This window comes from Amyelois transitella, chromosome 24 (assembly GCF_032362555.1).
Source record: "Amyelois transitella isolate CPQ chromosome 24, ilAmyTran1.1, whole genome shotgun sequence".
Lineage (NCBI taxonomy): Eukaryota > Metazoa > Arthropoda > Insecta > Lepidoptera > Pyralidae > Amyelois > Amyelois transitella.
Genome location: NC_083527.1, coordinates 5173652 through 5200532, shown reverse-complemented (window position 1 = coordinate 5200532; position 26881 = coordinate 5173652). Strand labels below are relative to the sequence as shown.

General features: G+C 36.4%; 4 protein-coding genes and 1 pseudogene across 5 annotated transcripts in view; 3 read left to right on the top strand and 2 right to left on the bottom strand.

The window, feature by feature from the left end:
* The first annotated feature begins 1313 nt into the window (after positions 1–1313).
* On the top strand, positions 1314–3213 carry LOC106138939 (uncharacterized). Its single transcript, XM_060951428.1, has 2 exons — positions 1314–1494; positions 2516–3213. Exons 1-2 carry the CDS (start codon positions 1314–1316, stop codon positions 3211–3213), a joined length of 879 nt encoding a protein of 292 aa, XP_060807411.1.
* Positions 1491–3635, bottom strand: LOC132903355 (uncharacterized). Its single transcript, XM_060951427.1, has 2 exons — positions 3337–3635; positions 1491–2453 (listed from the first exon to the last, which is right to left on the bottom strand). The coding sequence occupies exons 1-2, from the start codon at positions 3633–3635 to the stop codon at positions 1550–1552; spliced, it is 1203 nt and encodes a 400-aa protein (XP_060807410.1). The 3' UTR covers positions 1491–1549.
* LOC106135833 (NF-kappa-B inhibitor-interacting Ras-like protein) overlaps positions 1491–26881 on the bottom strand; it is a 28051-nt gene continuing 2660 nt past the window's right edge. Inside the window, exon 4 of one of the 2 annotated variants that reach the window (XM_060951429.1) lies at positions 1491–10101. The gene's annotated coding sequence lies outside the window, so the exon portion shown is untranslated. The other variant, XM_060951430.1, reaches the window with a different exon arrangement.
* LOC106135760 (uncharacterized) lies at positions 3963–9214 on the top strand. The gene is made up of 5 exons (XM_060951410.1): positions 3963–3996; positions 4256–4405; positions 5003–5131; positions 5753–5925; positions 7259–9214. Exons 1-5 carry the CDS (start codon positions 3963–3965, stop codon positions 9212–9214), a joined length of 2442 nt encoding a protein of 813 aa, XP_060807393.1.
* On the top strand, positions 19808–21209 carry LOC132903350 (uncharacterized; annotated as a pseudogene).

Here is a 26881-nt window from a genome sequence, read left to right as displayed (position 1 = left end):
AAAAAATCAAATATTTGAATATTTGGTAACTCCGCCCACAAGTGTCCCCAGTGAAAGAGTTTTTAATAGAGCTGGACTACCGAAACAGGCTGCACGGAGAAAGAGCCTCCAAACTTTTATTTTTAAAATTTAACATTCCATTGCTTCAATTTAATTACTAAGAATAAAAAATTACAACAAATTTATTATATGAAGATTTTTATGTTCTTTGTTCCTTATATTTTATTGTAAAAGAAATTAAACTAATTAAAAAGGCATTTTACTGTGGTTATATACTTACAAAGTGATCTTAAACTAAAAAGTCTGAAAAGAGCCTTTGATTGTTATTTCGTTAGATTTAGTTTATAATAAATATATTTTTCATTAAAATTACTTCTTTTATTTATCTTTAGTAACTCTCCTAAGGGATAAAAACAAAAAATAATACAATACTTACTCATCAAGATAGAAACCAGCCCGTAAATGTAGAGGTATGTGACCGTCCATAATAGTGTAACAAAAATGGAACGTCCATAGTTAAAGGTTAATGATAAGTAGGACTTAATGCGAAGAACTGCAAATTATTTTGTATGCCCTTCCGCCCAACACCACCCTTATTTTACAGCCAGCTGACGTCAGCGTATTTGCACCAGTAAAATCATATTATATCTACAGTCCGCGCCATTCCTATCAAAACCAGAAAATTCGAATTCTGCCGTTACCAAAACAAACTGTCTACGTCGTATCCGGAAATATCACGCAATGCTTGCGCGGCCAATCACAGCCAAGCAGCCGCCCCGGAACCCGCTCGCTGCGCGCCATCTAGCGCCTTCCAACTTTTTTGCATAGGTCATCTATCTCACAAGTAGACACACGCGACTCTTATTTTATATCATCCAAAATAGCATCCATCCTTTAAATATTGTAATATTTATTTTTGTTCAAAAATAACAAGTTAACCATTTAACCCTTTAGAGCTCGTTCCCACCTGTCGGGTGTCGGATCCGTATATTAAACGGAAGTTCTAGTGGCAGAGCATTATATATGACGCTATTCACACTTATCGGAAACCGATTTTGTGTCGGCTCCGACAAGAAATGTCGGGTGTTTTGCCAGCCCTCTACGCCCGGAAAAAAATCGTGTCGGATCTCGCTCGCCTATGATTAAGAACGGCGCTGTTCACATTTGTCTGATGTCGGAGCCGATAACCCTCTCCCCGCTACCCCTCATTCCGTTCGTGCGTACGTCGTACCTGCGATCGCGCACACACACATCGCGGCGCGCAAGCAGAGTTGTTGTGTTTTTATTGTACGCACGTTTGGTGATTCGTAGTAATGGAAAAAAATATCAACCCCGAACAATTGATCACACTAGTTCAGGAAAGAGGTGTCCTTTGGGACAAAACTCTAAATGATTATAAAGATAAGAACCTGAAAATAGCTGCTTGGCGGGAAGTTTGCTGCCTACTCATACCTAATTTTGACAATTTGGACGAAAAAGAAAGACAATCATGTGGTAAGTGTTTGAAGTTATTTATTTAATAATATACGTAAAATTCAAAACATAAATATTAACCATGCGCTTCTGGTTGCCAAGGCACCGAGCCTATTGTTGAAACGAAGTAGTTTGCAAATTCAGACCGTATATAATTTGCAATAGGACCACCACGTGGATTACAGTTTTGCAGTTGTACTTGTTCTTGCATCGGATTTTCTGCCGCATAATGAATATCTTCAAAGTTCAGACCGTCCTTTTCTCTTACAAAATTGTGTAATACTGTACACGCTTTTACAATTTCGATAGCCGTGTCTGGGTGGACATCCAGTGGCCGATGAAATATTCTCCATTTATTGGCTAAAATACCGAATGCGCATTCAACGTACATTCTTGCCCGACTTAAACGATAGTTAAATATTTTTTTCATGTGGTCTAAATGAGTGCCTCCAAAAGGTCTTAACAAATTTGTTGACAGAGGGAAAGCCTCATCGCCCACGAGAACATAAGGCATATCATTTTGAAGTGTTGCATGTAGAGGCCTTGGTTTTGGTATATTTAAACTACCATCATTCAGTTTCTTCCATATAGTTGACTCCTTGAATATTGAAGAATCGCATTCTTTTCCATACGAGCCAACACTCATAAAAATAAAACGATATTCTGAATCAACAACGGCTAGTAAAACAAATGAAAAATAATCTTTGTAATTAAAATACATCGAGCCAGTATTGTTTGGTTTCACCACTCTTATGTGCTTACCATCAACTGCTCCAAGACAGTGCGGAAAGTTGGCTTTCATATCAAAACCTTTTGCAATTTCCAACCATTTACGCTCATTATCAGGAATTTGCATGAACTCGTCTCTTAATACATCCCAGATAGTGGAACTAATTTCTTTGCAGATTTTACTAATAGTTGACACACCAACTCTGTAACTATAGTGCAATTCTTTGAAGGAACAACCCGATGCGCAATATCTGTAAAATAATTAAGTAGGTAAAATAATTAACATTTCTATATGTACCTATTGTAATTGCAGGTAAATTAGTATCTACAAAGTGGTCGAATCTACGAGATGCCTGGATGCGAGCAAATAAAAATGACGTCAAAAAATCCGGAGCAGGGGCTAAGTTTTCAAAGCCATATATATATAAAGAACAGATGAGTTTTCTGCAAAAAGTGGCTGAGCCTAATCGAACTCATGATTCTGTCAAGAAGCGTCCAACAGATACATGTCCCGAGGCATCAGCGGCCAATACAACAGATATAAATTCAGAGCTGCTATTACCAAGCACTTCCAAAAAGCCCAAAACCTCCTGTCTCGATGACAAAATGAGCCAGTTTTTAGATAGCAGGCTACAGTCAGACAGAAGTAACGAACATCCAATGCTCTCTTTTTTTAAAGGTGTTCTACCGAGCGTTACGTCTTTTGACGATAATGAAACTTTAGAGTTTCAATCAGGCGTGCTGTCACTGATTCAAAATATTAAAAAGCAGCGTGAAAGTCGTTTATACTCATCAAACTATGGTTGGCATTCACAATCAAGAGATCACGTGCAACAATCTGTATATTCGTCACAAAACCAGAATGTGCACCCACCATTAAACCAGAATAATATCTTCCCTTCAAGTGGATATGGATATTCGACACGCCAACTCGTTGAACCAGCATCACCTACTTTGTCACTACATTCAAGTAATACTCAAGATTCGGACTTAGATTTTAGTAATATTTAACTCCACTAATTTGTTTTCGTAATTAAAAAAAATTAAAGTTATTTCTTTCAATAAATATATGTGAACTAAAAGTGACTGTTTTATCTCTTCCTTTATACAAATTAATATGTATAATTATATTACCTTAAAAATATCGCCAACCTTTCTTCAGTACAAATGCAGTCTCTAAATCTCGTATTTTGGTAGTTTATGCTCACTGATATTTGAGCCAATAGATGGTTGAATGTAGTTATCGACATTCTAAAATAATTGAAAAACTTAATTTCGTCACTCCTCAATTCTGTTATTAAATTCTGAAATGTTCCCAAACTAAATCTTTCTCTCAGGATTGGGTGCACCCAATATTTTCTTTCCTTGGCTGTCTTTCTTCGTTTTCTTCTCAAATAATAATACATCACAACAAGAGCTTCGTCGACGTCCATCGTGCACAATCGCCTCGCGTAGAGTGCTTGAAATTGGCACTAGCTTCGACCGTGGCCGACAACCGATCGTGTGTGTGAACAAAGGCGCCGACATCCGATTAATATACGGATCCGATAGCCGACAGGTGGGAACGAGCTCTTACACTCGAGATCATACATACAATCGTGAGTTTTGACTTTGAAAAATTCTACACTGTGACCAAAACAATTTTTGCGAACGCAACCGACGTCGATCGGTTGTGAGTCTATTTGAGAGTACAGAAAAATATACCTTAGGGGGATAGAAACACGTTGGGACTCGTCAGTCGTCGAGAAAGAGTGCGAAGGATGGCCGCGTTTTTTGACAAGCACGCCCGCGCCGGTAAGTACCCCTTATAAATAACGAAATATCGAGACTCTTTTTTATTTATATAGCATCATTATTAGTTGATTGACAATCAGTCATATGTTTTTATTACATTAGTGTTATATTTTGCGAAAAATAACCTCCCAAATTTAAACTCGCACGATCGTAGCATATCGGTTGTAGTATGTGAACTTAACACAAAGTGTAGGTATGAGAAATTCAGTTGTTTTCTTTGGGTTTTGTATTATAAAAATATTTTATTTTATTGTTTTAGGACACCCTCTTACGGAGGAGAGCATCTGTGACTTACTAGAACGCGGAAATCTCTCAGAAATCGAAGATTTGGACGATGACGACGTAGAATTCAATTCAGACTTTCTATTTCGAGAAACTGCTGCAGAAAATGTACATGAAGAGAAGCAAGGTGACGAAATTATCGACGATGAACCATGCATGTCGATGCCGCCACCAGAACTACCGACTGAGTCACCTTCTGCGTTAACATCGAGGGCTTCTTTTCGAAAATCAAGAACTTCAAGTCAAAGACCATCTCGTTCAACATCTGTCCCGAACGATAGATCAAGATCCCCTACAAGTCGTAAATCGTCTACCCGTAAAAGAAGATCACAATCAATACCTAGGGTTTCAAGGCAGAGAATATGGAGGCAAACTGCTTTTTCAGAAAAGACCCATGACTATCCGACCTTGCCAATAAAGCCGGTAAGACGTCCCATTGAATATTTTAACGACTATTTTGACTTTGAGTTTTTAGAAAAGATTTCAGAATGCACTAACTTATACCACTTTCGCTCAACGGGTCGTGAACTCAAATGTACGGCCGTGGAAATTGCTAAATTATTTGCAATACATATCTACATGGGCTGCATTCCCTACCCCCGAGTACCATGGTATTGGAGAGCTGGTACTAGATTAGCTCTTATTGGTGACCTGATGACAAGAGACAGGTTTCTTATAGTTCGTAACGCACTTCATGTGGTTAATTCTGATTCTCCAACTGCAGAGGAAAGGGAAAATCCGCTTTGGAAAGTGCAGCCCATGGTGAACAAGGTAAAAGAAACTTGTAATAAACTGGAAAGGGTTCCGGGCTTCTATTCTGTGGACGAACAAATGATACCCTTCACAGGACGCTGTAAGTTACGCCAAGTAGTACAAAATAAACCCCGGCCTGTTGGTCTAAAAAATTTTGTTCTTACCACATCTGATGGATTAATGTTAGACTTTGACATATATAAAGGTGCCAAGACAACTTTTGGTGAGTCAAATCTCGGTCTTGGCCCATCTGTTATCTTACACCTAGTTAAAAGTGTTCCCCCTGGTAGCTGTATTTACCACGACCGGTATTTTACAACTATTCCGTTAGTTGAGGAAATGGAAAAGCTAGGTTTGCATTCAACGGGTACAATAATGCAGAACAGAATACCGGAACGAGCAACAATTAAATTTAAAAATGATAAAGACATGCATCGCGGTGAGTCGCAGCAATTTACATGTCATCCTACCGCATTAATAAAATGGAAAGATAATAAATCTGTACTACTAGCGTCAAACTGTACTGCAGCTGAAGATGAATCAAACGTTAAAAGATGGGACAGAAAAAATAAAGTTTACGTCGATGTTGCAGCTCCAAAAATTGTCACTAATTGCAATCAACACATGGGTGGTGTTGATGTACTCGACCAACAAATGGAATATTACAGAACATTTATAAAGACAAAAAAATGGACAATAAAAGTTTTGATTCACTTTTTAGATCTCTCAATCGTTAATTCTTGGAGGCTTTACAAGAACGATTGTGTCGCAAATAAATTTCCCAGAAAAGACACAATGCCACTTCTTGACTTCCGCATGGATGTTGCTAACAGTTTATCATCTTTACCCGATCGTAGACCAAGAGAAGATTGCGACGAAGATATAACTGCTCGAGTACCTCGTCGGGATTATAAAATATATAGGCCATCATTAGCACCCACGGAATCAAAAAGATATGATGGCTATGAACATTACCCTATTAGTGATGATATAAAAGCGCCGAGATCTTGCAGATTAGAAGACTATAACAGTCGATCTAAAATAAAATGCGAGAAATGTGATGTTTATTTGTGTTTGTCTCGTGACAAAAATTGTTTTAAGACTTATCATAAGAAGTAGACTGATTTTCTCTGTCTCTAATTTTTTTGAAAGCTTATTTGTCGGTTGCATCCTCAACCAAGAAATTTCGGAGCCCTGGGCCCGGTTTCTACTTATTAATAAGGCTAATTAATGTTACTAAATATAGTTCCGAAACTGTAACGGTTGATCTCTTTAAAATTTATGTTATAAGAATAAATACTTGGTATAGTACAAATTATTACTAAAAAATTAATTTTTTATATTTTTTTACTATAAATAAAGAGTATATCTCAGAAACTTGTTTTATTTTCATAATTCAGCTCAGATACAATGCGAAGATGACACAGACTCACGATCGTGCGACTTACATTTAATTCCTGAAGCTCACGATCGTGAGGGTCTGATTGTGGGAGACCAGCACCAACAGGATTTTTTTCATTATTTTTCCTATCTGTTATGAATGCTAACAAAACGAATATACCACATTTTAACAGTATTTAAAAGAATTTCATCTCTCGGGTGTAAAGGGTTAAACAAGATTTTTTATTTTCTTGTTCTATCACGAACACAAAATTTTGCACATTATTAAATGAAACATTACAGCCACCTAACATGGCTGACAATATAAAAAAATGGGTTTAAGCGATGCCGTCTTTACGCATTCGATACAAATAGTCCTGATTACACGGAAGGGGGCCCAAAGCGGGTACATGGTCCAAAGCAGGTCAGCGCGATTGTCAATATGTTCAATGAATTATAGCAAAAGCAAAAGTGTGCGGGAACACCCGAACAAATCCCAACAAGCGTCAGTTTGGCCGAGGCGCCGGAGTCGCGTAGTTTTTGTGGGAGTGACAAAAGTTGTTTTTCGGAGATTTTGTTAAAAAATATCAAGGTATGTGAACTCGAATTATTCTATTGTGGCTTGAATAGTCTTTTTGTAAGTTTGCATGTGTTTTTGTTCATGAATTTAGCTTTGAATTCCTAATAAACTGTTTCATTATCGATTAAGGCTTTCAGGTTATGTTGTCGAACATTTAAAACGTGTTTTTAGGCAAAGAGGGTAGGGGTAAAACGGGTACCTGATTTGCCCCTACCCGTTTTGCCCTATATTTAATAATATAAATTATTACTTTTATTTCCTTTCCAGATGGTTCAGAAATACAAAAGAAAAACTCAACAGGCATCGTGGGATGTTACAACCATGAAGCTAGCAATGGAAGAGGCAGGAAAAACATCAGTCAGGAATGCTGCTAAAAGATATGGTATTAATTTGTCAACTCTACAAAGACATATTAAAAAAGGTTCTGCGGAAAAAAGTCTTGGCCGATTTCGTTGCGTTTTTACAGAAGAACAAGAAACAGAATTAATTGAATATTTATTTCACATGGACAACTTGTTTTATGGCCTGAACAAACAAGAATTTTGCCGTCTGGCTTTCGAGTATGCAACAGCCAATAATATACCTCATCTATTCAAACAAAATACTGCAGGAGATGATTGGTACAAAAGTTTTAGAATCAGACATCCTGAAGTTACATTGAGACAACCCGAACCGACCTCAGTAGCTCGTGCCCGAGGATTTAATAGGCCACAGGTGGAAAGATTCTTCAATCTCCTAGAAGAGCAGATTGACAAACACAAAGTAGATGCTACGAGAATTTATAATGTTGACGAAACGGGCATCCAAACAACCAGCAACAAGCCTCCAAAAGTTCTCTCAAAAACAGGCAAAAAGCAAGTAGGAGTCATATCTAGTGTCGAAAGAGGAAAATTGACAACAATCGTATGCTGTTGCAATGCAGCTGGCGGTTTTATACCACCGTTTATGATATTTGGACGAAAACGCATGCAGGAACGACTGTTGGATGGATCACCACCAGGCACTGAAGCCGTTTGTACTGATAATGGATGGATTTCTGGTCCAACTTTCTTGGATTGGCTGCGACATTTCGTGGCAATGACAAGACCAACTCAAGAAAAGAAAGTTATTCTTATATTGGACAATCATTCCTCACACAAATATTTGCCAGCTCTGGATTATGCTTCAAAAAACCACGTGATCTTCATTTCATTGGCTCCACGTACCACTCACCAGACACAGCCGTTAGACAGATGCATCTACGGCCCACTGAAAACTTATTTTGAACAAGCAGTTTCTGTTTTTCAACGAAATCATGTGGGGCGAATCATCTCGCAATACGACGTAGCCAAGTTATTTGGAGAAGCATACTTGAAAGCAGCAAGTCCTCAAAATGCAGTGAAAGGATTCAAGTCAACTGGCATTTGGCCAACAAACCGGTTTATATTCACTGACGATGACTATCTTCCTGCAACAATGACTGACAGACCAGAAGCACCAAATGTATCTGATATTTCAACTTCTGCGCTTACAGCTTCTGAAGTTCTTCAGATTGTTGATGTCATACCCAGTGTTGTTGAACCTGATGCACTCCATCAAAACTCCGAATCCGAGATACCCATCGAATTTCCACTAATTCCTTCTTATCACACTCATCCACGTGGTTCTATAGACTCCGATCGCACAGTTTCACCTTCAGTATTAGATCAAATTATTGAGGATTTTAATGAGAAGTCTGCACCTGTTGATGAAGCTTTTAGTAAACAATCAGCTTCAACGATTAATCCTGATCAAGCTAAAACAAAAAAGGTTACCCCAATGGACATTCGGCCAACACCTAAACAAACTGCTCCTAAAACATCACGTAAAAGAAAATTGCAAAAGGCTGAAATTTTAACCAGCACTCCCATAAAGGAGCAGCAACGAGAAATTGAGTTGAAGAAGCAGAAAGTTCCAATGAAAAAATTGCAGAAAAAGATATCAAAAAATATATCAACCAAGAAAGGAAACAAAAAAGCGACGGCATCCACTTCAGGTAAAAAGAAGACTGTGCCAAGCCGCAAAACGACAACAGGACCAAAACAAGCCTCTGAAGAAGACGAAGTATGTTTCTTATGTCAGCAAAAGTACACAGACCCTCCCGATGAAGATTGGATCAAATGTGATGACTGTCAGTCTTGGGTGCATGAGGCGTGCACAGGCTATTCTGGCATCGGAGCCTACTACTGTGATCTGTGCCTTTAACTACGTAAAAAAATAAATTTCAAGATGATGCTATTATTAGTAAATGACTGAAAAGATCTCAATTACTTTTAATATGTTATTTTGTGCACTAGATGACTAAAAAGATCTCGACTACATAATTATAAAAAAGTATTATATTAGTTATAGGGGAAAAAATACGTTTTATACTTTTTGAGAGTTTACAACAATTGTTGATTTGATTATATACTATGTTTAAGATTAATGTTAGAGAAGCAAAGTTAAATTTAAATATCTTCTGTTAATTTATAACTTGTGTTCTACTTTTGATAGTTTACTGCTAACGTTAAATATGTCCAATGAACCAAAGTTAAGTTGTCAGGTTTGATTGTAAAATTGTCAGGTATGCGCACGATATGAGTTACCTTTTTGATTTGCTGCCAAAGTTTCCTAGAATAAGATATTATTTTCGCATACTCGCTTTGCCCAGACAGCATACCTGCTTTGGGCACTGCCTACGGGCAAAGCGGGTAAAACTATACATTCACTTGATTTTGATATAACTTGAAAAATACTTATAAGATGCATACTTTTTGTTTTTATAAATTAAGTTTAATAAATACTTTTCGTAAATGTTTAATTAAAAGGAACCTTATAGTTAAAATTGCATTTCTATATTAATAATTTCGTCAAGGGGTACGGTAGACTCGATCGAAACCTTATATGAATAACAAAACATAAAAAAATATTGATTTCGAGTCGACAACACATATCCGCAAAATTCGGATTATGGAGTATTTCGTTAAATTCTAATGGCACTGATAAACAAACCATAAACCACAGTCGCCATCTTGGGTAGTTAATAAACGTTCCGTTTCATACGCCTCGCCTTCAACACATCACGTGCGTCGTCGCGCCAAGGAAGTAACCTACACAAAGAACTGTTACTCATGGGACAGTGTAAAACGAAACGTCATGCGTTCCGTTTCATACGCCTCGCCTTCAACACATCGCGTGCATCGTCGCGCCAAAGAAGTATACAAAGAACTGTTACTACTCATGGGACAGTGTAAAACGAAACGTCATGCCGGAAACATTGAGTGAATGAAGCTAGGAATGGAGTGAATCTTATCAAAATATAGTTTTCTTCAGTCGTTGACGTTTCGCGAAAATATTGTTTTTGACACATTTTTATGATATAAACACAAGACATAAACACTACCTCCCCAACCGGTCCCAAAAAAGCAAACGGAACAACTCCCACTCCTCTAGACCGATATCTCTCCAATTCAAATCATGAGGAAGTCTAGGGCAACTACCAGTCTAGAAAAGATCCGGCTAGGGGTGGAGCAGAGCAGAACGGAACTGATACGGGAATACTCTGCAGAAGACCCTCTTATGGTGGTAATGGACGGGATAAATTTTGTAGATATCATTTTAAAAGATCAAGAAGCGGTAAAACAATTCAACAGGTGTAAAGCTAGTGTCCTCACAGAGGCGATAAGAAGTTACATGAAGACATATCTTGAAGAGAAAGTAAAAGGAGCCACAAAATCAGGAGCTACTGACCAGAATCTGTTCTCCCGTCTCCAGAGAGAGAATACAGGTGAGTCCGTACCTGGTTCCGTTTCCAAAGGGGTTGACTTTTGTGTAGCTCCCGCGGCTACTCAAGAAGTCGACATAGACATGCGACCAGATAAACTATCGGATGAGATGGACTGCCAAGAAGAGTATCAGGATCCCGAGAATAACGATGAGGGCCTTGTCGGCGACCCCTATTTAAGATTTATACAAGACGAAGATGAGGAGACGGAATTTCATCGAAAGTTTCCCAACCTTCCTAGGGTGCATTGTCCCAGGAGGTTGTTCGTCTGGACGTTGAGGCCCCTTTACATCAACAGCCTGTATGAAACAAACCCAGAAGCATTTCCTGCTAGCTGGGATTCCTTAAAAATCTCGGACCCCATACAGGCGTGGAACTCATTCAATCAAACCTATATTAAATATGCTAATGCCCACTGGGCACAACAGGGCCTTAATATACATTCATCTGAAACGGCCGTTGATTTTTATAACGTTCAAGCCCTTAAAAGTGAGATCATTCAAGCCATCAAAGAGAACTTGCCAGCTCGGACCATGCCTTCCACAAGCACCCAACCCGTTACTGAGGACCTAGTAGGTATTATCAATAAGAGCACCCAGAAAATCGAGGAAGTTCATCGTTGTCTTGTCTCAGAGCTTACTAAAATTAAGAGACGGGACGTCTGCCCTCCGCTACCACCCAGCACAATGCAACCATCCTTATCCCTTCAACCTGCCTCAAGACCCCGGTCTCCTATCATCAGAAGCCATAGTCCCCAGCATAATCTTCACGAGGAGTGGGACCTGTAATACCAAGGATAAAAACATCAATTTACTCAACACAACCACAGCTAAAATCACAGTTTTTATGATAGGTAGGTACTCTTTGTAATGTATATATTTTTGCTGTTGCATTGCCAAAGAAATTAAAGTAATTTGAACTGCATTTCATAGTGATTTACTTTGTTTGAATTATACATCATGCCGAAAATCGTAAGTATTTCATAAAATCTGTCATTGGTCGTGTCTTTTGACTTCGTTTAGTCTTTTGTTTTTGTTGATACCTATATCATTTTGTTAACAGCCGAATCTCCTTGCATTTGGTAAACATTGTCACAATTGTGGAAAGTGGATGCAGCGAAGGGCTCTTCGTAAAGATGGTGAGTAGTATTTTAGTAGGTATGTAGGCAGGTTGTGTTTTTAAGTGAATTTTGTTATGTTTTCTTTCTGAGGTGTGAATTGTAAGATTTTCTGCCTTCAAATAAAATAAGTACCTAACTATACTTATTTACTTCCAGTGACATGCAATTTTTGTAATGACAAAATATTTGCAAGAAACTGCAAGCAAATGCAAATGTGCAGTCGATGTGTGGAATGCGACAACATTATACTCGGTAAGCTGCTCAATATTTTTCTCTATAACCCGACAAATAATAATAAATGATCACATGCATAGCCTGTGTTGAGTTGTCATGAACACATACAGAAACACACAACTTTCTTTCCGTTTTTCTTGATAATGGAATGGACCCCTTCATGCACAAGTTCAACTTGAACTTGGCTGGTTCTTATTATACAAGCCCAACAGTAGGATAAAAAGTAAGTCCTGAAGGTCTATTCTATCTTTGTACCAAATTTCATCAAAATCGGTCCAGTAGTTTTTGAGTTTATTTGTTACAAACATACAAAAATACAAATCTTTTCTCTTTATAATAGGTATGGATGGATTAATTATATAATATATTTTTGCAGATAATTTCAATTATTGTGAATGTTGTGGCCTAGAAACAATTAGGCAGTTAAGAAGAACCAAGGCTCGGGCACTTTCAAACCTATTTCCAAAACAAACAAATACAATACAACCTGGAATTTGTAAATCCCAAGACTTATTTGATGACTTTCAGGTAAGTTACTGGTGCAGATCACAGTACAGTAAAATGAAAAATAATACTTATTACTAGATAGAGGTGTGAGGATATACCTACATAAATACACAATACTTATTGTTAATTGAATATTTATTTAATATAAGTATTTTCTCCTTTAAGGTCGATAACGAAGAGTTGACGCTAATCGAACAGTCACTGACTGATGATGTTTCTTCGGACAACGAGAAAAAACAAGAATCAATGCTGTCAGCCAGCAGTGATTTTATTTCTTTAGAAGAAGAGGAGAAAGAAAACATATCAAATGGCGGGCAGACCACCGAAGAAACGTAAATATTCAAGTAGGTGTAGTACAGAACATCAGCCCCCCAGGACTAACTATGTACACCTATTTCCAAAACAAACAAATACAATACAACCTGGAATTTGTAAATCCCAAGACTTATTAGATGACTTTCAGGTAAGTTACTGGTGCAGATCACAGTACAGTAAAATGAAAAATAATACTTATTACTAGATAGAGGTGTGAGGATATACCTACATAAATACACAATACTTATTGTTAATTGAATATTTATTTAATATTAGTATTTTCTCCTTTAAGGTCGATAACGAAGATTTGACGCTAATCGAACAGTCACTGACTGATGATGTTTCTTCGGACAACGAGAAAAAACAAGAATCAATGCTGTCAGCCAGCAGTGATTTTATTTCTTTAGAAGAAGAGGAGAAAGAAAACATATCAAAAAAAACGATGATTGTTTTCAATTGAACGACCAAGTTGTCGAAAAAATCCCCGGCCTGCTTAAAATTTATGAGAGTTCTGACGCTGTGGTTGAGGACGATCATAATGATGTTTTAAACTATCCTGTAGAATACCTAAATTCTATAACGCCTGCAGGACTACCACCACACATTCTAAAATTAAAAGTTGGTTGTATAGTAATGCTTTTGAGAAATTTAAACCCGACTATTGGGTTGTGCAACGGAACCCGCCTTATTGTTAGAGCGTTAGCTTCACGTGTCATTGATGCCGAAATTATTTGTGGTAGCCATGTGGGAACCAGATAGGTATTCATTGTGTTTACACAATGAACGAAGCTATACGAATCTATACCCTGCTTATACCTTTGATATTACTTGAGAACCTATGACTACAGAAATATCTACATACACAGAAATATCTACTACATACAGAAATATCTACACATAATATCTACTACATTTTGCACCTAATTAGTATTATTATGAGTCACATTTCACCCGAGCGAAGCCGGGTTTTCATCTAGTTTATTATATAGTTTACTTTAAGTGACCTGCTTTGGGCCCTTCTCCCCTAAATGTGTTAGAAATACTTTAGAAAATGTACAGGCTAAGACTATGTATTTTAGAAAATCAACAGTAACGAGATATTACCCACTAGGACATTTCGGACAAGTTTTCAACTTAAAACTAACAGAAGTAAACCCAGAACCTCGGAAAAGTTATAATGCTATCAACTGCGAACTACTAGAAAGCTACGCTGATTACACGTCGATAAAATCTTTTTTAACATTTCACCTCCAGCCAAGAAGAGAAATAAAACAACTTAAAGAAAATTCAAACCCATATTGACACATATAACAGAAGCTGGTCATGTTTCGCACATACAAAATAAATGTTAATCAATTTATTTTGTATGTCCTTTTTTTAGTTATTCTACATTTAATACAAGAAAAAAAAAACAATACCCGTTAAAACCAAATCGCAAAAAAGAAACAGTCCAATTACCCATATACCACAAGTATAGGGGTAAAAGCACACAATTTAAACAATGAGTTGGACATCACTGAACTCCCTATCAATTACATCACAATTCATAAAATGTATTGTTTAGTCTGCTCCATATATTTTTATAAAGATTATGATATGATAGGTCGTACTCAAATTTTATTAGGAATTTATACGACCCGGGCGGTTAACCGGAAATAAAAAAAAAGAGAAATGAGAGTATGTAACGTGGTTACGCTACATACTCTCATTTCTCTCTTTTTCAAATACAGTCCATTCCTTATCCTACATTTTTGGTCCTACCCTTCTTCGCATGTTTTACCAAAATAGGGCATTTTTTAAAAATAGTATCTGCCTAATAATTCCCATAAATGGGGCTTCAAATTATATGTTCTCTGTGATTTGATGGGATATGTTTGAGGTATATTCTGGACAAGAGAATACAGAGAAACTCCCAGAACTTGATGCAACAGGAAATGTTGTAGTTCGTTTGCTTCGAGGAGTGCTAAGAAAGCAAAACCACTTCATATACTTTGATAATTTTTTACCACTTTGCCATTAGTAGTTTTTTAAGCTAAATCAGGAATTCACACATTGGGAACAGTAGAACAAAATAGGATGCCAAATAATAAACTTTCAGAGAAGAAAAAAATCATGAATAACTCTGTGCCCAGAGGTAGTTATGAGGAAAGAGCGTCTGTGCATGATGGTAAGATTTGAGTTGGGTGGCTTGAAAAGATAATAAAATAGTAACCCTGTTATCCAAGTCCTATATTAATGAAACATGGTGTCAGGTGAAAACAATATAAATAAAGATCCTTAGTGGAGTATTTAGAGGAAAAAACAAAAAGAAAAGATTTTTAGTAATTTTAAAATGCCTACTTCATAGTTAGTGGAATTTGAGGTTGGCTAAGCGGTGCTATGAAATAAAAGATGGTGGAAGACAAGAAAATGGAAAAAATAATGGTAGGATCCATAAATCCGCCTGTGAGACATACAATAAATGATGGAGACTCATGGAAAAAGTATAAGCAGATGTTCAACCTTTATTTAGTAGCAACAGAGTTGGAAAAAGAAGAGGATGAAAGGAAAATTGCAGTTTTCCTATCATGTGCAGGAGACGAGATGCTGGATGTATACAATGGATTAGGGGTGATAAAGAATTGGAAAAGCATTAGAGGAAAATCTGGACAATCACTTTGGTACCAAAAATAACACAGTGGCCAATAGTTATAATTTTTTTAATCTAAGGCAAGTGGAAGACGGAAATGGTCCTAGATCGTTCAGTTATGAATGATAAGGGAAATTTAATCAGGAGAAATGAGAAACACATAAGAAAAAGTAAAAACAAATTATATTAAAAAAGAGGAATGTTTGTGGGTTAGTATACCAAGTGGAGACTCCGGTGGTGTTAGATGACCCAGTGGTATCTAAAAGAAGTGTAGAGTTTGGTACAGCGGGCAGTAATGATGTAGTCACTAGCGCAGGTCGAGTTGTTAGGGAACCAGTTTATTTGGAAGATTTTGATTTAAGTTAGAATATTTAGTTAAGTGATTTGGGGAACATAAGGGGGGGGGGTCATATGTGTTATATGATTAATTATCTATGATTGTCAATGTATATTGTAAAGAGAGATAGAATAAAACAGTTTGTGATGGCGTCATCATGCAACTGAATCTTAATGTGGTTTTATTAAGTAAAGTCCTTTATGAAACACATTCTACACAGACGGTGGCACGATAGTCTCACTCAACAGTGCATTCCGAACTATTACGAAAAACAGACACGCGTGTCACGTTTGTTTTTGCCATTTGATTGATAAAATGCCCAACCACGCGGGTGCAATTTGGGACCAGTATCAAGTTATTGGTAGTGTGGGCCCAAAAAAACATGTAAACCACATGTTTTTTTTCATTCATTGTAATACTGAATACAGAAATTCGCATGCAACGCGAATGGTGTTACATACCTTTAACAAAATGTAAAAAGTGTCCTAGTGATATAAAAAAACAAGATTTCGAAAAATCGTCATCTAAAGATTTGCTTAAAGAAAAAAGTCTGCAGGCTTCAAGGGATTCATTATGCCCAAGTCCAAAACCAAGTACATCTTTTGGCTCCGAGTCGGAGAATTCAAACATGGTTTCCTGTGACGACAATACGCGATTTTCGTTTGATCATACCGAATCTTCGTCGTAACGTTAATGACAAATTAGCCTATGAAAACACCGGTGCTCTAATTAAGAAAGACGATATCGACGCAGACATTGCAAGGGCTTTATATGCATTTGGAGCACCACTAGTAGGTGTCTACTTGAATCAAAGTACTGGAAAAAGGCTTTAAAGTCTCTGAATTCTGACTATCAACCACCTTCAAGATATTGTTTGAGTAACAGATTATGGGACGCAGAATATTCTAGATTTAAAAATCAGATTGATGAAGAGATATGAAAGTCTGCTGCTGTATCCATTAGCGTGGATAATATTAACGGGAAAGGTGTTATAAATTTCATTATTTCTATACCAAAACCCATGTTCTTTAAATATGTATGTAACCCGGAATGTGAAAAAGGAAACAGCTGAATATTTAAGCTCTGAAATATCAAAAGTCATAGAAGAGGTTTGGCCCGCCAAAATTGTAGCATTAATCACTGATAATGCAAAAAACATGAAAGCAGCATGGAGACTTACTCAAACCAAATATCCGAACATAGCTTGCGTTGAATGTGTGGCTCATGCTCTAAATTTAATCTTTAAAGATATTGATAAATTGCCTACAATAAAAAATACAGTTGACAAGGTAACTAAGATTATTATAAAATATGTGAAAAATAAACACAGAGCTTTATCATATTTTGAAAAAATACAAACCACATTTACGGAAATTTAAAGCAATCACTGAAACTTCAATGCAAAACAAGATGGAACAGTGTTGCTATATCACTGTAGTCTTCGACTATAGTAAAGAAGTTTTGAAGGCACTAGCTGTTTCTGACGAAATAAATATAGAGAATGATTCATGATTGCTTTACTTGACGATGATATATGGATTTTCGTGAAGAATATCATTAAAGTTTTGAAACCCATTGCAGATGCAATAACAAAGTCCGACTCTGATAATGCAAGAGTCTCAGAAGTTTCTTCCATGTTTATGAAGTTAGAAGCGTCTGTTGAAGATGAACTTCATTCCTCAACAATATTTGAAGACCACGAAAAAGATGTTATTACACAGGCAATTACAAAACGGAGGGACTTTTGCCTTCGACCAATTCACTTAGCTGCTAATATATTGGATCCTAAGTTTATGGGTTCGGGCTTCAACGATGACCAAGAAGCCGTGGCCAACAATTTTACATATGACCACGCGCGATTGCTTGGTAAGGATCCTATGGCTATAATGACAAATACAGCCGAATTTAGAACAAAAACCGGGTACTTGGCCAAATGTCATTCTGCATGGGTAACCACCGAAACGGTAGCCCCTTATTTGTGATGGCAGAGTTTCGCATCTAACAAAAATTATTTACTATCGCATATAGAGTACTAAGCGTTCCGCCAAGTTCAGCAGCTGTGGAAAGAAATTGGAGTTTGTTTGCGAACACACACACTAAGTCTTCAGACAGACGTCAGAATTGTTAGATCACGCCCCACCAGGTACTGAAGGTGTTTGCAATGCTCGAGGCTGGATAACTACTGAAATATTTTTGACTTGGTTCAAAAAGTTCATCAGATTCTCTGGAGCTACTCATACTAATCATGTGTTGCTGTTTCTGGATGGGCATGTAAGTCACACTCAAAATTTGGAAGTAATTGATCTGGCACGTAAAAATGGAGTTATAATTCTTTGCTTTCCTGCACTGCACACATAAAAAGCAGCCAGCAGATGTTGCATTTATGAGGCCACTAAGTACATATTATGACCATGCTGTTTCGGCCTGATTTAGATCACACTTAGGGCGTGTGGTAACTGTATTTCAGAAAAGTGAAATATTTGGAAATGCATACATTAAGGCAGCTACAATGTCTACAGCAATTAACGCATTCAGAAAATGTGGCATATGGCCGTATAATCAAAATAATTTTACGGATGCCGATTTCATATCTGCTGCAACTACTGATATACAAAATATTGAAAACTCGTCTAGTGCAGAGCAACAGAGAGTTTCAGAAGCCGAAGGGCCTCAGTATGAGGCAGTTCCATCTGTACCTTCAACCACAGTAGCCACGACTGTATCTTCAACGGCCACAACATATGGGATGTTGTGGCCGTTGAAGATACAGTCGTGGCTGGAGCAGTTACAACAAGACCTAAAGTTACAACAGAATCATGCACTCCAGTAAGAATAGATTTTATCACCGATCGTAACGAGCAAGTCACACCTGAGACGAGTAAAACACCTGCTCCCCTGAACCTGGATGTTTTTTTGCTTCTAAATCTCCCATTCGTGCAGTGAGCCGCGATCTAACATCTAGCTTTGAAAATGTATCCCCGGGTGATATTTTGCCCTTTTCCCTTCGGTCCAACGGACTGAAAAGAGGAAGCAATACCGGAGAGGAAAAACAGCCGTCATTACTTCAACTCCTTATAAAAATGAGTTGGAGGATTTAAAAAAACTAAAAAAAAGTATCCAATCTTAATGATCCCCGGCTCAAAAAAAAACGCTAAGAAGAAACAAAAGATTACAGTTGCAGTTGCAACTGTCGAACCAATGATAATAGGAGATAACGGTGCATGCGCTTGAGTGACCCGTCAAAACTGGTTTACTTGCATTTCGTTTACCATGTTATAACGGTGCTAAATTGTTGTGGGTGCAGCAAAAATATATCAAAGTGTTCAATATACCGAGATGGTAAGTCCGTTTCTGAATATCAAAATAATTTTAAATGGGTAATATTCAATTATATTTATTAGGGTGGAGATAGTTTTTTAGTGCAATACTAGATAAACGATGATTGAAGTTATGAATAAGTAGGTCGAGCTGCGAGGTCATCAATATCGTTTTCTTTTAAACCAATGTCTAAACAGTACACGCTCATTGAAATTTATGAAAAAGTATTTTGAATGTGAAAACACCGGGCGTCGTGTATTTTTTTTTTGGTAGTTACCTACTTATATATTTTTTAAAATTATCGTAACGCTATTTTTAATTGCAGGTATCCGTTTGATTTGCATGTTTTATCATGGATCTTCAGAAAATAGTAGCTATTTTGGTGGGTGATGATGAAAATGAAATTTCTCACGTACTAAGTACGCCTACAAATACATATCCTCAAAATCTAACCAAGATCCTACCTCCTAGTCAAGATTACATTATTTTAGATTTAGATGAACCGTGTATGCCTGTAGTAGAGCCATGTAATGAAGTCTCAGGGTCAAGTCGGGACAGCCACCAGCTTGAAAATGCCACAAGTAGTAGTTCTCAAGCAAGCGGTAACATAACTTTTATGTCCCTGTCCACCGTTTCAAAGGAACTTGAGAGCGTATTTGTTTATTTGTACCTATTTGACATTTGTAAATGTAATTAATGAAATTTGATAATAATTGATGTTTGACGTAATACGAGTATAATGAATTAATTTATTTTGACTAAATGAAATTTTATGCGTTAGTGAATTAATTTGATTTAAAATGGAGTACATTACATACTTGATTGATTTTAATGTGAATATGGATGATTTTGTATTTTCTCTTGTATTATGGGCCTATCAGTAGCCTGAAATAAATGGATTTTATTATTTTTTTATTTATTTTATTAATTCGAACCGTGGTGGAAACATATTGCTGCGAGCTGGTCATAGATACCGCATTAACAAAAACTATAAAAATGGAACTTCTTTATGGATGTGTCCGACCAAATTGTGTAACGGTTCATTGACTTTAAATGAAGGGGAAAACAGCAATTTCTCAAGAAATTAATCACTGTTGTCAGCCTAACTTTAAAGGAGAGTAATATGAAATCGTACTAGACCAATGTAAAAAAAAACGTGGTAAAAACTTTTACACCTATACCCTCATTGTATGAAAAAGCAACACGTCACTTGAAAGTGGATGATTACGTAAATGAAGTTCTAAGCTTTTTTACAAAAAAGGATAGTCTGTATAGAGCTAGACTTAAGTATTTAAATGTACAGAAAACTAAATTCCAAAATCTTGAAGATGTTGTGATTCCAGAAAAGATAGCTAACAATTAACTTATTGTGGATAGCGGGTCCACTGAAAAATATTGATTTTCATTTCCAAAAATTGTAAGAAATCACTAAGTTCTTTGGTCAGTTTTTACTTATATGGGACATTCAAATCAGTATGCAAGCCATTTTATCAGCTGTATACGGAACATGCTGACCTGGGCAGCATAATATTTGCCTTATTGCCTAATAAAACTGAAAGAACGTATGAACTATTTTTTACATTATTAACAGACTCGTTTCCTTAATTTCAACCGCCACACTTTTAAATTGATTTTGAAATGGCGTCTATCAATGCACTCCGTAAAGTTTTTCTAGAAGCACATATTTCTGGATGTTTTTTCCATTATCAGAGAGCTCTTTGGAAGAAAGGAAAAGATTTAAATCTAACACGAACCTACGAGGGGAGAAAGCACATATCAATGTGTTCAGCAATAGCTCATCTTCCGCTTATTTTCATCCCTAAAGCGTGGCTCCATATTCAAGAAAACGGCCCTAAAAGTGCAGAAGCTGAGCAGTTTAATAAATATATGACGTCTCAATGGATAAACAAAAATATTCATCTTATTTGTTGTTATAACCAACGACATAGAACCACAAATGCTGTTGAGGGTTAGCATAGCCGTCTTAATAAAAAGATCAACAGAGCTCCCCTCTTTCATTTGATAAGTGTATTAAAAGAAGAAGCAGCAAATACTTATTATAAAATTGAACAATAAGGTTCTCACGAACATTCCCAAAAACGGAGGAGAACAAAATCCATAGATATTGATTCACAAATTAACAAAATAGTTCATGATTTAATGGAGGAAATGGTTACCACAGTAGTGTTTGCGGAGACTTTCAAATCTTAAATAAAAAAACATTGGGTGAACAATAGATTGGTACTGGCAATTATTGTAAAAATGTATGTTTATATTAATGTATGTTTCAGTCTCGCTCGCGCATCCCCCCGCTGCGCGTGCGTTACCGGAAGCGCGCTCTGAGTGCGTCTTATTGAAGTGAAAATGTCGAGATTAAAGTGTGTTAACTGTAATATTGTTATCAACGAGTTATTGGCTTATATACAAAATAAGATTTCAATCATTGATGAGGATAGCCTTGTGAAGATTTGTTTGTCATCGTTTACTAGTGAATTATTGTGATTGTAACCACTGAAGGCGGAGTATTAAGAAGACCAGCAAGAAAATTGGTGCAGTCACCTGTATTCCAAAATTCTTAGCTTTAGTTTAAGTTTCAGTTTGCATTTGGGGGGGAGAGTGTTTGTTACGAACTCCTTAGTTTTCCGAACTCCTTTGTAAACAACAAACATTTTGTAATTTAAAATAAGAAAAATAAGAAAAAAAAATGAAAGTCTATTCTGAGCGTGCACCATCTTTTCTTTACCAGCGCAAATATTTTATTATTTTCAGCTTATTTCCTATAGTGATTTTTTTTATATAGGTTTGATTATTTTAGTCGTGTTAGTATTGACAGGTAGATACCAAAACTGTGATAATTATTGCAAAAATGAGATTTTTTAAAATGTTTTACCTAGCTTTGATTATGTTAGTCGTGTTCCTATTGTTACTTATATTTTTTAAAGGTTTAAAGAGTAAAATTTTAGTCCTATAACTTTATATAAATCTATGCGTCTGGGATTTTTAACACGTTAGATGCCATATAAGAAATAATTTTATTTTTAAAAAATCTTTTTAATGTAATTTGGCGCGGAATATTAAGATATGAATGTATATCTAATTTAATGTGAAATCGGTTCGATAGTTTTCAAAATATTTTCGAAAAACCTGACGAGGTCACCGGTGACCTGCTTGGCGCTATTAAGCGAAAATATTAATAAAAATAGGTAAAAAAACTTTTTAATTTAAACGGTTTTATGTTAAACATACATTGCAATGTTTAATATAAATGTACTAAAAACCAAAAAATAATAAAATAGATACAGTCATGGGAATTATAAACATATGCATAGAGTAGACTAAAATAAAACCGTGGGGCACGTCAATTGTCTACAATCGTTGATTAAAATGTTTGTTTTGTAATGTTACACTATAATTAGGCAGTTGTTCAACCGACAACGATGGACGTGTGATAAGTAGGGCTAGAATGTGGAAACAAGTTAGCAAGCTCGATTAAGCGAGTTTTAGGGTTTCATAATGTTGAGCGAGTAGTACTTTTATCATAAGTTTTGTCGATTAAAGACAAACTACGAGCAGTGAAACGATTCCTCGCTAGCCAGCAAAATAGTAAGTAATTTGCGCACCGTCTGCGGGCCAACTGCCTAACGACGAATTAAACGATTCTTCTATCGCACATTAAGTCTATAATTTGTAGACAATTGACGTGCCCCACGGTTTTATTTTAGTCTACTCTATGCATATGTTTATAATTCCCATGACTGTATCTATTTTATTATTTTTTGGTTTTTAGTACATTTATATTAAACATTGCAATGTATGTTTAACATAAAACCGTTTAAATTAAAAAGTTTTTTTACCTATTTTTATTTTCTAGTTTTTAGTTTTTATTTCGCATTCTGTTTAATTCATTTAGTGCTTCATTATTGCAAGGTTTCTTGCCCGTTAGTTTATTGCAGTCCAACTCCTCTATACGTAGTCCCTGCAAAGATCTTACTCTACTAAGAGCCACGTAGGCTTGACCTTCTTCAAACAGTTTCGCACCTAAGTATACGACTGCGTGATCCACAGTGCTGCCCTGCATTTAATGTATTGTAGAAGCCCATGATAGTGACCTTTCATTTGATACCCATGTTGATGGGATTGATAAAACCTAAGTTATCCGCCATTTTGTAGAGGCCGCCATCTTGGATTTCAATTTTTTATAGTATATTGTATTCTGCTTGTTGAGCCCTTTCATTTGATACCCATATTGATGGGATTGATAAAACCTAAGTTATCCGCCATTTTGTAGAGGCCGCCATCTTGGATTTCAATTTTTTATAGTATATTGTATTCTGCTTGTTGAGCCCTTTCATTTGATACCCATGTTGATGGGATTGATAAAACCTAAGTTATCCGCCATTTTGTAGAGGCCGCCATCTTGGATTTCAATTTTTTATAGTATATTGTATTCTGCTTGTTGAGCCCTTTCATTTGATACCCATATTGATGGGATTAATGAAACCTAAATTATCCGCCATTTTGTAACGGCGGCCATCTTGAATTTATAATGATAATGAATAAACATAATTATATTGTCACCAAAATCCAAAGTGTATACAAAATTTCAGATTAATCGGTTGACAGGAAGAGGGTGAAATTTGAATTACTAAATTTGACCCAAGAATAAAACAAACGGGGTGAGCTAAATAAAACCGTTTAAAAACCGACGAAGGCGCCGGAGTGTCCGCAACCCCGGTCACCCGCTCCCCGCAGTCGTTTGCCTACACTGGAGGTGCGCGCACGTCGCTTTAGATAAGGTTTATATTGTCAGTTTTCTTTCGTTATTTCGTTATACCCAATACTTGTGAAATATGGATATTGAAACTTCAGATTTCGAAGATTTTACCCAAGAAGATTTACGTGACATCGATTTACTTGAAGCTAGTAATTTTGAAAAGATAAGACGGGATTGGGATTTGAATGAAAGACAAGATACAGATAGCGAAGAGGTTATTCATGTTCCGAAAAAGCGCAGACTTATTTTTATTACAAGTGATTCTGAGTCAGAATGCGATCCCGTGGAAAAGTTCGTTACAGAAAACATACCTAGTTTGAGTGGAAGTACATCACAAAAATGGGTTGAGCCAAAGGGGCACCAACCATCTGTTATCGCCTTTACAGAGCCAACAGGTAATTGTTTTTTTTTTTAGTTTTAGATTGCAACATTTATTTTAAAACAAACTTGAAAACGGAAATATTATATTAATTTGTTACGAATATATTCGATATCATTAACAAATTAATATATCATTACAGTCAAATGAAATGTACATATAATTTTCTATTATTTTATAGGAATGAAGGAACCATATGCTAGTCAACTGCGAAATGCAGCCCAAGGCCAATATTTCAGCCTTATGGTACCAGATGATATCTTTGAAGAAATCGCAGTTCAAACGAATTTGTTTGCAGAACAACGACAAAATAGTGTAAAACCTTCGTCACGCTCGCATAAGTGGAAACCAACTACAAAAGATGAAGTAAAAAGATTCTTTGGCTTAATATTGTACATGAGTCTTGTGAAGTTACCAAAAATCAGTCTTTATTGGAGTACAGACCGTGTTTACAGGCAACATTTTCCTCCAACTGTCATGAGCCGAAACAGATTTGAAATATTATTGCAGAATTTGCACTTTACAAATAACGAAACAGCTGATACTAAAGATAGAATTTGTAAAATACGACCTCTCATCGACAAATTAAACGAGAACTTTAAAAAACACTATGGGCCTAAGGAAGACGTATGTGTCGATGAAACGCAGGTCCCATTCAGAGGCCGTATAATCTTTAGGCAATATAATAAGAGCAAAAGACACAAGTATGGAATGAAACTTTTTAAACTATGTACAATACCAGGCTATACATGCAAATTGCAATTGTATGCAGGTAAAAATAATGAGATACTAAATACCTCACCGACAAAAGTTGTGATGTCTTTATGTGATCACATATTAAGTTTGGGACATACTGTTGCAACAGATAATTGGTATACTAGTTTAGAGCTAGCAAACCAACTTCTTGACAAGGATACTCATTTGGTCGGAACCCTGAGGAAAAATAGGAAAGGTTTGCCCAAAGCAGTGGTTGAGGCTAAATTAAAACCAGGTGAATCTATTGCAATGGAAAATGAACGTGGCATATGTGTACTTAAATGGAAAGACAAACGGGATGTGTTGATGCTATCGACAAAGCACTCAAAAGGGTTCTCTAAGGTTATTAAAAAGGGCAGGACGATTCGAAAACCAAGAATGATAATAGCCTACAATAAAGCAAAAGGAGCAGTCGATATGAGTAACCAGATGACTGCATATTCGTCGCCATTAAGAAAAACAGTAAAATGGTACAAGAAATTAGGAATCGAAGTTATTTTAAATACAGCTGTTGTAAATGGATGGATCATGTACACTGAAAATAAAAAAGTGAAAGAAAGTATAGTAGAGTACAGAAGGCAGTTAGTGGAGTATCTGGTAGATTCAGGAATGGATAATGAAAAACTTGAACATACTGAAAGACCAAAACGACTGAAGCACCAATTGGAAAAGCGAGAGGGCAATGTTAGAAACACAAGACGTTTCTGTTCAGTATGCTACAAAAAAAACACTGCAATGCTTGGTTATAAAGTTGCCAAAAATAAAACAAAGAAAGTTGCAACATACTGCAAAGAGTGTCCAAATGAACCATACTTTTGTTTGACCTGTTTTAATAAGTTCCATCGCTATGTTTAAGTTTTTAATTCATCATTTTAATTTTATTTTTTATTGATACTTTTAAATAAAATAGTTTGCGCTGCGATTTTCATATGCTAAAGTAGTTTTATTTTCCCTTCAACAAAATTTCCAACCCTTATAATTCTCATATGTATGTGTAGGTAGAATATTTGAGATTGAATTGGTATTTTCTATTATGATATTATATAATCTATTTGATAAGTGTCATACAAAAATTGAACTATTTGATAAGTGACAAAAGCACAAACAAGTTGGTTTTCACTTATCACAAACTATCATGTTCATAATTTCAGAAGTATTTTCGAAAAAAAAAATAGTTTGGCAGGAACCACGCCGAAGATGTATTCTACAGCGCCACTCCGGTCATTTCAGTCCAGAAATTGTATTAGAAACGCGTCCTACGGCGCACAAATTCGTTCCAAAAACAAGTTTACCTTGAGGTCACCGGTGACCGGAGTGGCAGCTAACGTGTTAAGTAAACGGCTTGTGTAGTGCCTAATTAAACAAGTCTGATAAGTCTTCTAGACTAAATCTTTTCAATGTCTCTGGATAATTACACAAAGGTGTTATAGCGACCTTTGTATAATTATCCAGATGTAATTATCCTGTTTATTTAACGTTATATAACCTGTTGATTGAAATATAAAAATTTAAATAAAAATGTTGTGTTTAACTTATGTTGGAAAGTAGTAAAACAACAGAATCGGCTTTATGAGAATACAATCATAAGCGGATCGACGTCACGAGAATGCAAACATGGATGGATTGACGTTGTGCGAAATCGACGTCCAGCTAATACACCCCTTAGATACCCCACCATCCCCCCCCTTCCCCTAATTGGCGCGAGTATAGGAAGGTTCTTGACTGTACGCATGCTGC